This window comes from Sinocyclocheilus grahami, unplaced genomic scaffold (assembly GCF_001515645.1).
Source record: "Sinocyclocheilus grahami isolate Dianchi unplaced genomic scaffold, SAMN03320097.WGS_v1.1 scaffold792.1, whole genome shotgun sequence".
NCBI classification, from domain to species: Eukaryota; Metazoa; Chordata; class Actinopteri; order Cypriniformes; family Cyprinidae; genus Sinocyclocheilus; species Sinocyclocheilus grahami.
Window position 1 is genome coordinate 555291 of NW_015505971.1, and position 15404 is coordinate 570694.

The 15404-nt window shown below is 39.3% G+C and overlaps 1 protein-coding gene across 8 annotated transcripts in view; it reads left to right on the forward strand.

Annotated features, from left to right (window-relative positions):
- The window catches only part of LOC107561799 (plasma membrane calcium-transporting ATPase 2), a 175256-nt gene that overhangs the window by 94894 nt on the left and 64958 nt on the right, over window positions 1-15404 (forward strand). For 7 of the 8 annotated variants that reach the window (XM_016246288.1, XM_016246286.1, XM_016246290.1 and 4 more), the window contains exon 2: window positions 4961-5535. In XM_016246288.1, the coding sequence (XP_016101774.1) occupies window positions 5337-5535 (199 nt within the window). In that variant the 5' untranslated portion in view covers window positions 4961-5336. Of the gene's footprint in view, window positions 1-4914; window positions 5536-15404 lie in introns of those variants that run through there. The other variant, XM_016246287.1, reaches the window with a different exon arrangement.

Sequence of the window (15404 nt, forward strand, 5' to 3'; positions counted from 1 at the left end):
TGTGTGAATGCGTGTGTTAGATTAGTTTATATGTCTTAGATTTATCCAATAAAGTCTTATTTATATTGAAAAGAGAAGTATCTCGTGTTTTGTGCTCACAAGTTAATGTCTTAAACTGCCGACCTTGTTACCGTGCTAATTAATAGTGTTTTCACTATATTTTGGATATAAATATCCATTGCAGAATTGATGTCATACGGCTCGTTCACTGAATCGCTGGCCGTCTCAGTGATCAGCCGTAAAACAGTGATTACATATCTTACATATTACAGCTTACATATTATTGGTGGAGTTCCCTTTAAAATCTTAAATGATTCCCTTTGAGCTAAATTGACCTGTTTCCCTTACACAGGATAGCAGCATATTTCATTTTTGAAAGGACGGAAGTACAGTGTGTTCAGTCGATTGTACTGTTCATCTTCCCATAAACTCTACAAAAATCTAACTTAAAACAGTTTTAAAGTAGTATGTTTTGAGATGTGATCAAGTGTCTTTCATCTGTGCACAGTTCAATGCTATCGATCCTGACAGAAGTCTGCAGTTGGAAGGATGCCACTAGAAAGGATGTTATTAGAAACGATAGAACACACACACACACACACACATATTCCTGTTGCCTTTTGGACGATGCATGGGGTGTGTCCCACACACAGACATGTGTTTCAGCTCCTCTGACAGTAATCAGCGCACATGATTAAGAAACTTTACCGTTTTAGATGCAGAAATTAGAACATTTCATCAATGTAAATAATCCCAGTTCTATTAATAATTACATATTAGTTAAAGGTGATATTTTATCTTCAACAGTACACATCTACATATTTGCCATCTCTCATTAAACGCTATTGCTTTTTCAAAATAACTCATACATAGTAGACCAATATTATATTATGGAAGCCACCAGTATCAAATAATAAATGAACTGTAATTAATAAACGCTCAGTCATTTGAACATGTCGTGAACTAGAACCAGACGGTTGTTTGAATAACTGCTAATCAAGGCAGCTTTTGAAAGTTTTGAATGCACTTTTATGTGTGAGCTCGGCTATAGAAGAATCTCCCTGTACCTAATAAGCAGTCCTGATAAGGCACCTTATGTTTTCAGTGACACTCCTCATGTTGCTTTGAAATCTCTTGCATAGGTTTAGAGGACTTCCTAAAGGTCTGAAGTTTCAACTTGTAACTTGTTTCGTGCCGTGTTTATGTTCTGAACACATCATTTGTCTTTGTCAGTCTTTTTCTTTGCTTTCATAAATCAAAACATGATTAGACTCGGAGTGCAGGTGCTCTTTGGGATTGTTAGTCACCTCATTTACAGCGATAGCATCTTGTGCTGATAGCAATATCTTCCTGAAAGCATTGTTGAAATATTGCGCATGGAGTTGTAGTGCTGTTGGGTAGTCTGTTCAGATTATGCACAGTGTTGTTTCACAGTGATGTTGTTAGAGGATCTGTCACAGCATCCAGATAGGAGCAGCTGCACCTGTATGATCACCTGTAGTAACCTTCTGGAGGACTTCATTATGCCTCCCTGAGAGACGGTACGTTAACCATCATTGGCACAGCTGGTGTTGGGAACAGGAGTGGATATTGATTAGTCCTGAAGGCCCATGGAAAGCAGGCCCATCCCACCGTGATTTTCTGCCTGACAAAATCATGCTAGAGAGTTTCACTAATAAATGTTTGGACAGAAATGATGGTGCTGTGTCATGACTGATGCAATGAGCCATTCCCTAGTGAAAAAAGTAATATATTTAAAATACATTTATTTCATACTAAGTGTAGCTCAAATCTATTGACACATTTACTGACATAGAAATGATAATTAAACTTTATTTGGAGTACTACTTGTGCACAATGTACATTTCTTATTATTTAGTCTAAAATGTGTTTTAATATCACTATTGAAGAGGATTGTATGATCTTTGAATAATATTGGTCTTTAAATGCGAGATATATAGATGCTGTATAAAGTATACTTCTGCACAATTACAGTGCATTAAGCACAACATTAGTTGTTCCAATTTAGCAGACTTGAAGTTTACCAGTTTAGTGTACCAAAAGCACTACTGCAGGGTATTTTTATTAAGTACAGTACCAGTCAAAAGTTTTTTAAATATTTTTAATGTTTTTTAAAGAAGTCTCTTCTGCTCACCAAGCCTGCATTTATTTGATCCAAAGTACAGCAAAAACAATAACATTTTGAAATATTTTTACTATTTAAAAATAACTGTTTTCTATTTGAATATATTTTAAAATATAATTTATTCCTGTGATTTCAATGCTGAAATTTTAGCATCATTACTCCAGTCACATGATCCGTCAGGAATCATTCTGATATTCTGATTTGCTGCTCAAAATCATAATCATAATAATAATCATAATAATAATAATTATTATTATTGTCATGTTGAAAACAGCCAAGTAATTATTTTTAAAGTTTTTGTCTTTATCATAATTTTTGATAAATTTAAAGCATCCTTGCTAAATTAATTTCTATAATTTCTATTCATTTCTATTTAATTATTTAAAAAAAATCTTACTGTTCAAAAACTTTTGACTGGTAGTGTGCATAAATATGTACATTTATTTGTAGTATACTTAGCATGAAATAAATGTATTTCAAATGCATTTTTAGTAGCCTATATTTATTTTTCACTAGGGCTCACTCTTAAACACATCAAGCTGGAGTCTGGAAATACAGGCAGAGTGTTCTGACAAACAGTTACATGTTAATTTGCTCCTGACAAAGACATTCTCTGAGAAAAATGCTAATGTTTCTCTTTAGAAATGGTACAGATTTTCTGTCCCAGCTGTTTAGTCTTCCAGATAGATTCAGTCAATAATCGATGGATGGGTCAGGTTGGTTTAGGTTGTGTTGGTATATAGCTAGTGTGAGCTGTGTTGGGAAGCTACTTTAAAATGAACGGTATAAACTATATTTAGTAGATAGTCTAAAACTGTACATAAAGATACTTTTTTTTGTGTGTGGAAAAAGTAGTACAAGATACTAACCAAAATAAGCAAATTATTTGGAAGCTATTAAAGAGCTGTTAAATGCATTTATCTTCATATACCAGATGATACTTTTTAATTGGGCAGTTATTAAAACATGTCAGTTGGTATGACATTAAAAACTGACTCATGAAAAGAGGAGAGAGGGGCTAGAATCTTTTATTTAAGAAAGGTAGTATACTTAGCATGAAATAAATGTATTTCAAATGCATTTTTAAGGGGGAAGTCGTGGCCTAATGGTTAGAGAGTCGGACTCATAACCCAAAGGTTGTGGGTTCGAGTCTCGTACCGGCAGGGATTGTAGGGGGGGGGGGTGAATGTACAGCGCTCTCTTCCACCTTCAATACCACGACTGAGGTGCCCTTGAGCAAGGCACCGAACCCCCAACTGCTCCCCGGGCGCCGCAGCATAAATGGCTGCCCACTGCTCCGGGTGTGTGTTCACGGTTTGTGTGTGTTCACTGCTGTGTGTGTGCACTTTGGATGGGTAAATGCAGAGCACTAATTCTGAGTATGGGTCACCATACTTGGCCACATGTCACTTCACTTCACTTCACTTCACTTAGTAGCCTATATTTATTTTTCACTAGGGCTCACTCTTAAACACATCAAGCTGGAGTCTGGAAATACAGGCAGAGTGTTCTGACAAACAGTTACATGTTAATTTGCTCCTGACAAAGACATTCTCTGAGAAAAATGCTAATGTTTCTCTTTAGAAATGGTACAGATTTTCTGTCCCAGCTGTTTAGTCTTCCAGATAGATTCAGTCAATAATCGATGGATGGGTCAGGTTGGTTTAGGTTGTGTTGGTATATAGCTAGTGTGAGCTGTGTTGGGAAGCTACTTTAAAATGAACGGTATAAACTATATTTAGTAGATAGTCTAAAACTGTACATAAAGATACTTTTTTTTGTGTGTGGAAAAAGTAGTACAAGATACTAACCAAAATAAGCAAATTATTTGGAAGCTATTAAAGAGCTGTTAAATGCATTTATCTTCATATACCAGATGATACTTTTTAATTGGGCAGTTATTAAAACATGTCAGTTGGTATGACATTAAAAACTGACTCATGAAAAGAGGAGAGAGGGGCTAGAATCTTTTATTTAAGAAAGCACATATGATCATATAGCCTCAGCTCGCTCTGCGGTAAAGCTGTCAGCACAGCAACATGATTCAAAAGGCAGCAATGTAGTGTTTTGTCATGCTACACCATTTTTAAGTTGGAAACAGTAGCTTGTTACTGGAAAAGTGACCTATTTTGAAAAACACAGAGCTACTGTTACACTGCTGAAAAATGTAGCAAGTAGCGTCACTGCCTTCAGATCACTACTCCCCAACCATGCTTAGAGATACTGCAGTTTCCAATGCATTTAACAACTGTTTGTGGCTTTGTGTGATTCCAGAAAGTGATAAATGTGAGAATTGCCCTACAGGATGTAGCAGCGTTAGTTAGCTGGTATTCAAATGGTGCTCTATGCAGCATAAATGCATTGGCGTGGATATAATTCTTTACCATCGCTAGCTCCCCTCCAGCTAACCTTGCTGCAGTGTGGGATGCATTGCCCGCATTTCTTGATAGCGTCAAGCCCTTTGATGCGCTGCGCAGTCTCGTTCAGATCACACGAGCGGTGTAAACGCTCACATGTCCCTCCAGTATTTACATGGCTCTGTATTTAGTCAGAGAGCGATCAAAGCGCAGCATGCCGCAGCTATGCATGTGACGAGGAGAATCACAGGAATAGATGGACACCCCCCACCTCTGTGTGCGAGCGAAACGCAGATGCGTTGACGACACAATGCCGCGCGCTGTGCTTTCCTAGCGCCTCTCTCACTTTTGTGCTGCTCTGAGAAACACTCATGCTTATCTCTCCCTCCCTCTCTCTCTCTCACCCTCCCTCCCATTCTGTCCTCCTCTCTCTCTGTGTCTCTCTCTGTCTCTGAAGGAGTAATGGAGCGGATCACCATGTAGACAGCAGCCGTCGGGAAGCAGGTAGAATGGGAAACCACGTATGGAGAGCCGCCGGTCTGCAGCCGTGGTGAGCGTAGACATCCTCAGGACTTCAGCCGGGATCTCACGGATGGCTGTCGCGTTCCCGCTCACGTAACGCCGAGGAGCCTCTCGTCAACTGCAGACAGCGGACAGGATCTGTTTTCTTCTTCATTCTCCTCTCTCACCTGCTGTTCTCTCCTGCATTGCTCTCATTTTTTTTAGACACCTGTTCTCCAGCCGCACCAGGGACTCCTTCTCTGCCCCGTGCGGCGTTTCCCCATTTTTCCTATCCGCTTTGAAGAAAAGCTACCAAGCAATACTCAGCCACCATGGGGGACATGACAAACAGCGATTTTTACACCAAGAACCAAAGAAACGACAGCAACCATGAGGGGGGATTTGGATGCTCACTCATGGAGCTGCGTTCCCTCATGGAGCTGAGAGGAACGGAGGCGGTGGTCAAAATTCAGGAGGACTACGGAGGTGTCGAGGGACTGTGCCAGAGGCTGAAAACCTCGCCGACAGAGGGTGAGTGTGCGCTGTCTCATGCCACCATCACAATCATCCCGCATGAACTCGCTCCCGAGCGGTGACACGCTTTCAAATGCTAATCATTTCCATTCCTGTATACTGTGAGATCTTTCAGACAGGTTCATCCCCCTCAGACCTGCTGCTGATGCTGCAGAGTTATTAACTAGGATGTGTCTCCCAGGCAACAGCACAGGGGTCAAACTAAATGTGCTACTTTGTACAATGATAGTGTTGCTGGGTAGAAGAAGGCATGCATGCTTCTCCATATGGTTTTAATTACAGATGCAATGACTACAGGATCCATTCTTGCGCATTTTCTCGCATCGAAAATCAGCCGCATCACCTTTAGTGCAGAAAGGCGCTTGCTCGCGTCCGTTGGTAAAATGATTGGCGTCTTTATTGTGGCATGATTTGTTATGGCCTGACAGTGGTGCGTCTGTGCTATCCAACGCATGCACCATTTGATCTTCTACTGTTGGAAGTGTCGACATTTAAAACACGTAGCTGTGTGTGATATATGTGTAGGAGTAGATAGCTTGTTATAAATGTCATGTATTTCCCGTGTTCCACCATATTGTGAATTTTAATGACTTCTAAACTGGCCTTCAGTAGATGTGTTCCCCACGACAACGCTAGAGCACTAGATTGATAGATCTGTCAGCCTGGAGGACAGCGTAATCTTGCCTTCTCTGCAAACTATGTGTTTGGTCTGAGTGTTAGGAACATGTTTAGGAGCAGGCTGTTGCTCTGCTCTGTTGGAGTGACTTGTGCTGACACCCCAAGTGTGACATGATAATGAAGACAAATGGTCACATCTAGTCTTGTTAATAAGCTGAGCAGTTATGCCTTCTCTCTCAGGACGCAGTCACCACTACCCAGCAATGACCATTTAGCACTATCATACACCACCACCTAAGATCCTTTCTTCCATTTTTCACTAGTTCAGCCTATTTTGAGTCAAGATGCTTTAGAAAGAAATGTTTAGCAGCTTAAACCACTCACATACATACTCCCCTCCAGTTACTTTTAAAAGTAAAGCATTACAATATTGCGTTACTCCATAAAAAAGTAACTAACTTGCGTTTCTTAGTTACTTTTTATGGAAAGTAATGCATTACATTACTTTTGCGTTACTTTTTGTCACCTGGGCCAGGCTTGCTTATTTATTTTTAATAACAGAAAACCCAAAAGTCATATTTTTGGTGACTGTAAAGGCCCTTTCACAACAAGGGCCAGTTGCATAAACATAGCCACTATGTTAAGACTTTGTCTTAAGAACTAGTTTGACTAATTAGCAGTTAGTCAAGAGGGTAATCAGTTTTACTTTTCTCACTCAAATTGGGCCAATCTACATTTTTGTAACTGGATTTAAAAAGTTATGACCAGTTTGAATGTAAACAAATTAGATGACACATTTTTTTAAGACTAGTCTAAGTAGTTTATACAGCTGGCCCCAAGAGAGAAATTAATAAGCCTCAGGCTGAAGAAAATGCCTCTGTCTCTGCACTTACTCCCAATTTCTCTCAACACAGGGACAAGAAAGTTGACAGTGAATAAATAGGAAAACAAAGTAACTTGCGTTACTTATTTGAAAAAGTAACTCTGATATTTTCTTGTTAATTTTAAAATAATGCGTTACTTTAATAGTTACTTAAAAAAAGTAATCTGATTACGTAACTTGCTTTACTTCTAATGACCTATGCATTACCTAAAAAAAACTATTCAAACTGTTCAATGAGCAAGAAAGAGAAACCAGTACATGCAAGTTAACCAGGTCCCCACCAACTGATCTACCAGTCCCAACAAAGTTGACATCGGGCCCCTTCGGCTGGTCATTCTCCTGGACCAGCTTGAACCAAATTATGTCCACATTTGACCAACTGGGATCCATGTAACAGCAGCCAGTTGCAACTGGATTTTCTTGCCGGGCGGTAGGCATCCAAACAGTGAACACACTCCAGACACTAATGTGTAACTTTATCCCTCTTCGATTCCTTCAAGAGCTTCAGTCAATACTTGTGCCTTTAATCTATGCTTACCTTACTCATACTACAATCAATGATGAACCAGGGCTGATGGTCAGCTCATCTCTGCTGAGTAAAGAAATTGCTCTGTAAGTACAACACGCGTCTCCCTGGATCCCCCTGGATGCTACGGTACATTACGTGGGTAGTATTGAGCCGCTAAAGCGCCCACTTTTCCCGAAGTTGTGGGTGTTGGCCACTCTCACAGAGAGAGTTCCTGGCAGATGGGAGCTGAGCGAGATATAGAGGAGCCTGGCGACCTCCCAAGAAAAGAGAAATCATCTCCTTCAAGTCCGCACGCTTCAGATAATGCTGCCGCTAGGCCAGACGGATGCCACACGCCATCTGAAAGCCTGCAGGTCGAGGTACAGGTAACGAGGAATAATCAGAACTGGGGAAATCTTTGAAGGACGAGGGAAGGGTTGTTATTTTTACACTGTACAATGAGCAGGAATGAATGACTAAGTTCATGCGTTCAGACAGTGGGAAAGACACTTCTGTCTTCGCTGCAACCACGGTAAACTATTTGCCATAGAAGTGGGCTAGGGCATGACAATGCCAAGCAGCTATTGCATGCTAATGGTCTCAGTGTACTGTGCCCAGCACCAGCTGCAAGCCGGCCAGAAGTGTCTGTACGCTCACCGTGACTGTCCTCCCCCATGCCTTCCTCTGTTCTCATTTCTATTTCAGTCTGATGGCCCATCTCACTTCGACGCAGTACACATCCTTACCCGAATTAGCCTGTTTAAAAGTATCCAACATTTAGACTAATCTCTCTGCTCACGTTTCGCACATCCTGATGTGTCTCCTGGCTAATTCATAATGAAATAAGAGGTAAAAAATCTCCCGAGCCTGGCCCAGTGCAGCTGAGCTGTATTAAAGACACAGATGTGAAACTTTTAACCTTAGTGCTTAATAGCACTTTGGCATTGAACGCGAATGCTTCTGCTACTGAGGAAAAAATGCAAAATGCTACTAACAGCCAATTTTTGTGGCAATAAAATGAAAAGAAACAGAAGGGCTGTGAATATTGGGAGTGAGACACTCCATGTAATCCGATGCCGCATTTAAACGGTAAGAGGCACTGAAGGTCAAAGCGAGCTGGCAAAACATCCCACAGCCAAACTACAAACACAACATGACCACAGCTCATACAATGAGCATCAGTGGGCCAGCTCCGCTTATCAGAGCCACCGCTTCACCTGACCGATCCCTGGCGACGCTTTGACATTGCACTGAAGGACCCGGTTCTGGAGCAATGACAACGGCTGTTGGCTACCGGATCACATGGCTGCTTAAACACTGTCCCACCTTAGCTAGGCTGTGCCCTCGTCCCATGCCCTTGATCGGCATGCTAATCTAGTCCACCGGTCCGCGTTCTCATTCCCCTCTGACAAACCTATTTAGTCTAGGGTCCCAGCAGGAATTGCTCAGAAGGAGTACAATCTCCTCTAATAAGGACAGTAGTGCTGCCCTGATTCCAGTAGCCATTCTTAAAAGGAGAAAGCACTTCCCTCAGAGGACAGATTATAAATAAGAGACCAGGCCACATTTCTCCTCTTCTGAGAGACAGATGCTCCTGAATGGATGACCTTGGAGGGTAGTTTGAGTCGGTGATGTTGGCACAGAAAAGTATGTGATGCATGTAACATGATCAAGGGCTTAAGAGCGATCTGAAAAGGCTCGGGGACACATCGCAGACCTTATTAGCCTGTCTCATGAATATTAAGTAATAACGTCAGTCAGTAGTTGCAACTCATTTGCTGCAATACAGCGAGTGCTAGGCGTGTTAGGATTACTGTTCACACATTCATTCGTTTGATGCAACTGGTTGGAGTTGACTTAAAGCTGGTCTTAAAGAGTGACATTGCCAATTTTATATGTAAACTATATAATAATTTGGGTAACACTTTATTTTAAGGTCCAATTCTTGATATTAACAAACCATTAACTATGGCTTGTGCCCCAATAAACTCCTAATTCACTGCTTATTAAAGATAGTTGTTAAATTTAGGTGTTGGGTAGGATTAAGGATGTAGAATATAGTCATGCAGGTTATGTGCTAATATGTTAATAATACGCATGCTAATAAGCAACTAGTTAATAGTGAGAATTGATCCCTATACTAAAGTGTTACCATAATTTGTACTCTTTCTTCGTGCTACTTGCACTGAAATATCCCCGGTTATGTCAGTCCAATCTGTAGTCTGTATACATATCTTATTGTTAAAATACATATTGCATTTTTGAATCCCCGCTCACGGACACTTAGATCAAGCCAGTGCATTATTGGTGTTGAGGTTTTCCTAAATTTTTTGGTAGGGCAACAGCCATTTTTTTCTCTAGACATGTAGCATCAATCTAAAAAAAAAAAAAAATGCATTGACAGCCAAGTTTTCTCCATCTTGCCAGCAGTGAATTACCCCTTTAAAGCTGGTGCTTTATGTGCCCAGCAATGCTTTTCTCTTTGCACTGCAGCTACACAAAACAAAAATGTAACATAACTTAAATTATGATGATTAAAAATATCTAAATGAACATAAGAATTTCTAAAATTTGTGACATGGTCGAGGGATCCTTGAATGCTGCACACAAACCTCCGAGCTCAGTTGGTGTGTTCAGGGTCAAGCACACGGGTTTTTTGTCACATGTGCTCTTGCAATATTGAAATTGGCACATTTCAGCAAAGTGAGAGATGTAGATGAGCGCGTCAAAAGGCGGGATCAAACGCGTCAAAAAGCCAAGGGCACGCACTTATCCATCTGCGCCACTGGAGCTGATGATTTATAGCCACTTTTAACTAAATGTAAATATACACTCCGTATTCTTTATTCCATAGTAAGGGCAATTCATACAATACATTTAAACTGAGCTACTTTAATACCATCTCCGAACTTTCTACCACGACTCTGCTGTTCTTCGGCTGGTTCTTCTCTGTATACGTTGATTGACAGATGTCTTGTCCAGTCAGCGGTGAGTAACCCCAAACCAGTGGCGCTGTCTCAAACTATACCTACCTCTTCCGGTTTGTCTGATTTGTCGTTGTGTTTTCTGACTTGTTAATTTGTTTTCGGATTTGTTGTTGTGTTTTCTGACTTGTTATAATGTTTTCTGAATTGTTGTTGTGCTTTCTGAATTGTTATTTTGTTTTTTAGACTTGCATTTGCGTTTGTAATTTGTTATTTTGTTTTCAGAATTGTGATTTGTTTTGCACTTCTCGGCCACCATACTAAACCTCTTTCAAACAAAATGATATTTCTTGACAAGCAAAAGACAGTTTGTCGTAGGGGTAAGAAGGTCCTAGTATTTCACACAATTAAATTGAGCTCAGTTTTAGGACTTTTGGATATTTCAGTAGAAAACAGGACGAATACTGATGACACTGGTGAAGAAAGTGATTCTTTCTCCTTTGCAGTCACACAAACAGCATCATGGTGTTTAATATGCGCATCAATGAATGTGTCATGACAAACACAATGTTACAATCTGAGTCACCTTGTTGTGATTGTGCTTGTCTTCTTACATATTTTGCTCAGTGTAATAGTCAAATATCAGACTAGTGAGCTTTACTGTACAACATCAAGTGTGGTATAAATAGACAGTATCAGGTAACTTAATTAGTAATCAGTTTTCAACGCAAACATTTTAACTTTTTTAAATGCACTTTACTTTCTAATTGAAGAAATAATTCAGAACTGAGCATAAATAGAAAAAATAATTTTGACTTTAGACAGTGTGATGACCTTATAAAACTGTATTATACATTTTTGTTTATTTTATTTTAATAAAACCATTTAATTTAGATTTTCAGGTTACCATTTGTTGTTCAGTGCAGATGATGTTCCTTTTCAGCTGATGTCTAAACAAGCGCAATTATTCCTTAAGAGCCTGTCTTACAGAGACACTTTGTTCCCTGTTTTTTTCCCCAAGTTTAATATCCTTTTTCACTTGAGGAAACATTATGAAACTTAAATGGGTCAGTACTGTTTGGTGTTGACGTTTTATATATATCATGGAATCGCTTGCTCTCGCAGTATCCTCAGTGTCATAGAAAAACTACTCTAATTTAGATGTACAGTATATGCGATATCCAGTTATGTAACGTCAAATATATGGAACACAAATAGGAAAAGAGAAATCCATTAGGTTTCCAGCATAGATATGGTTTTATAGATATGATCATGAGACGTTCTAACTATCAGCACAATTTCAGTGCATGCTACGTAATATGACACATACTGAAAATGAAGCTATACACAAAACAAGAGTTCCTTTGTTCATGAGTTAGGTTTACCCAACCAAAGGCTTCAGCTGACAGCACTGACAACAATAATATGCTACCCCTAGTAAAAATCAAACATAAAAGTCATATATTTATTATATTAAAATAACATTCATGTCTAAAGTAATATATTAAAATACATTTATTTCATACTAAATACAGTTCAAATCTATTAACATATTTACTGACATCATATACAAATGTTAATTAAGCTTTATTTGGAGTACTACTGTACTTGCACAATGCGCAATATCTTAATATTAAGCCTGAAATGTGTTTTAATGTCACTATTGATGAGGATTGTACGACCTCTGAATGATATCGGTATTTAAATGCAAGATAGTATCTAAAGTATACTCGCAATAGTTCCACTTTAGCACAATCAAATATTCTTCAGTGTATCTTTAGTTGGACTTTAGCACTACTTCCGCACAATTAAAGTGCATTAAGCACAAAATTAGTTGCTTCAGTTTAGCAGACTTATACCAGTTTATTATACTAAAAGTACAATTGCAGGGTATTTTTATTAAAGAGCAGGACATATGGTATTTTAAATTGTCCTAATATTGTGTTGGAGTCCTCTACAACAGGTCAGAAAACATTGTAATTTTCTCAGAATATGCATTTATTGTTAGAGTCATTTGCCAATTATTTCGAAACGATTTGTTCTAAGTAAGTTCGGCGCAAACCCCTCCCTTCCAAAAGCCTACTCTGCTCTGATTGGTCAGCTGGCCAGGCCTGCTGTGATTGGCACAGAGAGTAGGCCTTGAGCAAGTTAGCTAGTGCTACCATTGACGAAGCACCTTTACATAAAACAATAATATAGTGCTCCGATCCGTTCTTATAATAATGGCATAAAATACAAAAATACTTATTCAAGCGAATAGTGCCCACAGCTAAAGTTTAGCTGCTAAACTGTGAACACTTTAGTGGTGGATACATTAGCCGAGTGCTGACGTGACTAACTGATGAAACGATACAGTTTGTAAACCAAAATATGTCGACTGTAATGTCTGAAGAACGACAGACAAAAGATGCTCTATCTTAACTTTTAATCAGAACGCAGAACAGCTGTATCACAGGCGCAGCAGCCTAACTAACTCGTCGTCTCTCCCACATTAACCTTATAACTGCCGTGCAGCAAAATAAACAGCAATTTCATAATGATTATAAAGTCTGTGCACTACACTACATTCTTTATTATTAAACGAAGTAATTAGAACAACGTCGGTCTACATTAATCGACACATTCTTAGGTTCACAGCGAATTATCAGAACTACTTCAGTAAGACAGTAATATCGTGCTTTACCTGGAAACCTAAAGCTGCACTAGGTGTACATCACATATTAGCACAAAAACTTGATATTTTGAGCACTCTAATGAAAATGTACACATAACGTATCAATCGTACTTACAGGTTGTGCTTCGGAGAGTTTGTTAGTCCAAATTAAGAAGATTAGAAGCCAACGAAGATAAAAGCCAAGATCAGAGAAGCAGTCCTTGATAAAAATGACATGCACACAACTAAAGGTTGGAATTGTATTTCTATGGTATTCTTGAACACAGCATCTTCTCAACATGATGTAAACACATAACTAGCGGAAGTGTTTGTGGGCAGGTCAGACTCGCGGGCAGGCGGGGATTATGCAAATGTGTTACCCAGTGACGTATACCGGTGAGAGGCAAAAGATTCGAAAATATGACGACTCGTTAAGGCGATTCAGAATCGAACTCTCTTTTGAGAGACATTATCTTTATTTATCATGCACTTTTTTGATTAACAACTTTGCAGACTGTTTTCAATTAAGGATAGCTACGTTATAAACTGCAAAATATATATTTTTCAAAAACCCATATGACCTGCTCTTTAAGTACATAAATATGTAAATGTATTTGTAGCATGCTTAGCATGAAATAAATTTGTTTCAAATACATTTTAGTATATTTTTTATTTTCACTAGGGAGTACATGGTGCAGGGAACGTTTTGGAAAGTGCTTTTCTATAGGCTGATTTCTCATGTGTATTTCATGAGTTCGGGGGCTCCTGTGCATGTTAATGGGAAGCTTTGTCTTGGAGACTCATCTGAGCCCGGCATCAGGAACCTGACACTGACATCCCAGCTGAGAGACAGAGAGAGAGGATGGTCACCACACACACACACACACACACACACACACACACACATGTTGTGTTTCCATGTTTTATGGGGACATTCCATAGGCGTAATGGTTTTTATACTGTACAAACTGCATGTGCTATTGCACTACACCAACCATAAACCCCTAAACCTACCCCTCACAGGAGACTTTGTGCATTTTTACTTTCTCAAAAAACTCATTCTGTATGATTTATAAGCTTGTTTCCTTATGGGGACCTCAAAAATGTCCCCACAAGGTCAAAATTTACTAGTATTACTATCCTTGAATTTGTTTCAAATACATTTTAGTATATTTTTTATTTTCACTAGGGAGTACATGGTGCAGGGAACGTTTTGGAAAGTGCTTTTCTATAGGCTGATTTCTCATGTGTATTTCATGAGTTCGGGGGCTCCTGTGCATGTTAATGGGAAGCTTTGTCTTGGAGACTCATCTGAGCCCGGCATCAGGAACCTGACACTGACATCCCAGCTGAGAGACAGAGAGAGAGGATGGTCACCAAACACACACACACACACACACACATGTTGTGTTTCCATGTTTTATGGGGACATTCCATAGGCGTAATGGTTTTTATAATACCGGTGAGAGGCAAAAGATTCGAAAATATGACGACTCGTTAAGGCGATTCAGAATCGAACTCTCTTTTGAGAGACATTATCTTTATTTATCATGCACTTTTTTGATTAACAACTTTGCAGACTGTTTTCAATTAAGGATAGCTACGTTATAAACTGCAAAATATATATTTTTCAAAAACCCATATGACCTGCTCTTTAAGTACATAAATATGTAAATGTATTTGTAGCATGCTTAGCATGAAATAAATTTGTTTCAAATACATTTTAGTATATTTTTTATTTTCACTAGGGAGTACATGGTGCAGGGAACGTTTTGGAAAGTGCTTTTCTATAGGCTGATTTCTCATGTGTATTTCATGAGTTCGGGGGCTCCTGTGCATGTTAATGGGAAGCTTTGTCTTGGAGACTCATCTGAGCCTGGCATCAGGAACCTGACACTGACATCCCAGCTGAGAGACAGAGAGAGAGGATGGTCACCACACACACACACACACACACACACACACACACACATGTTGTGTTTCCATGTTTTATGGGGACATTCCATAGGCGTAATGGTTTTTATACTGTACAAACTGCATGTGCTATTGCACTACACCAACCATAAACCCCTAAACCTACCCCTCACAGGAGACTTTGTGCATTTTTACTGTCTCAAAAAACTCATTCTGTATGATTTATAAGCTTGTTTCCTTATGGGGACCTCAAAAATGTCCCCACAAGGTCAAAATTTACTAGTATTACTATCCTTGTGGGGACATTTGGTCCCCATAACGTGATAAATACCAGGTACACACACACACACACACACACACACACAC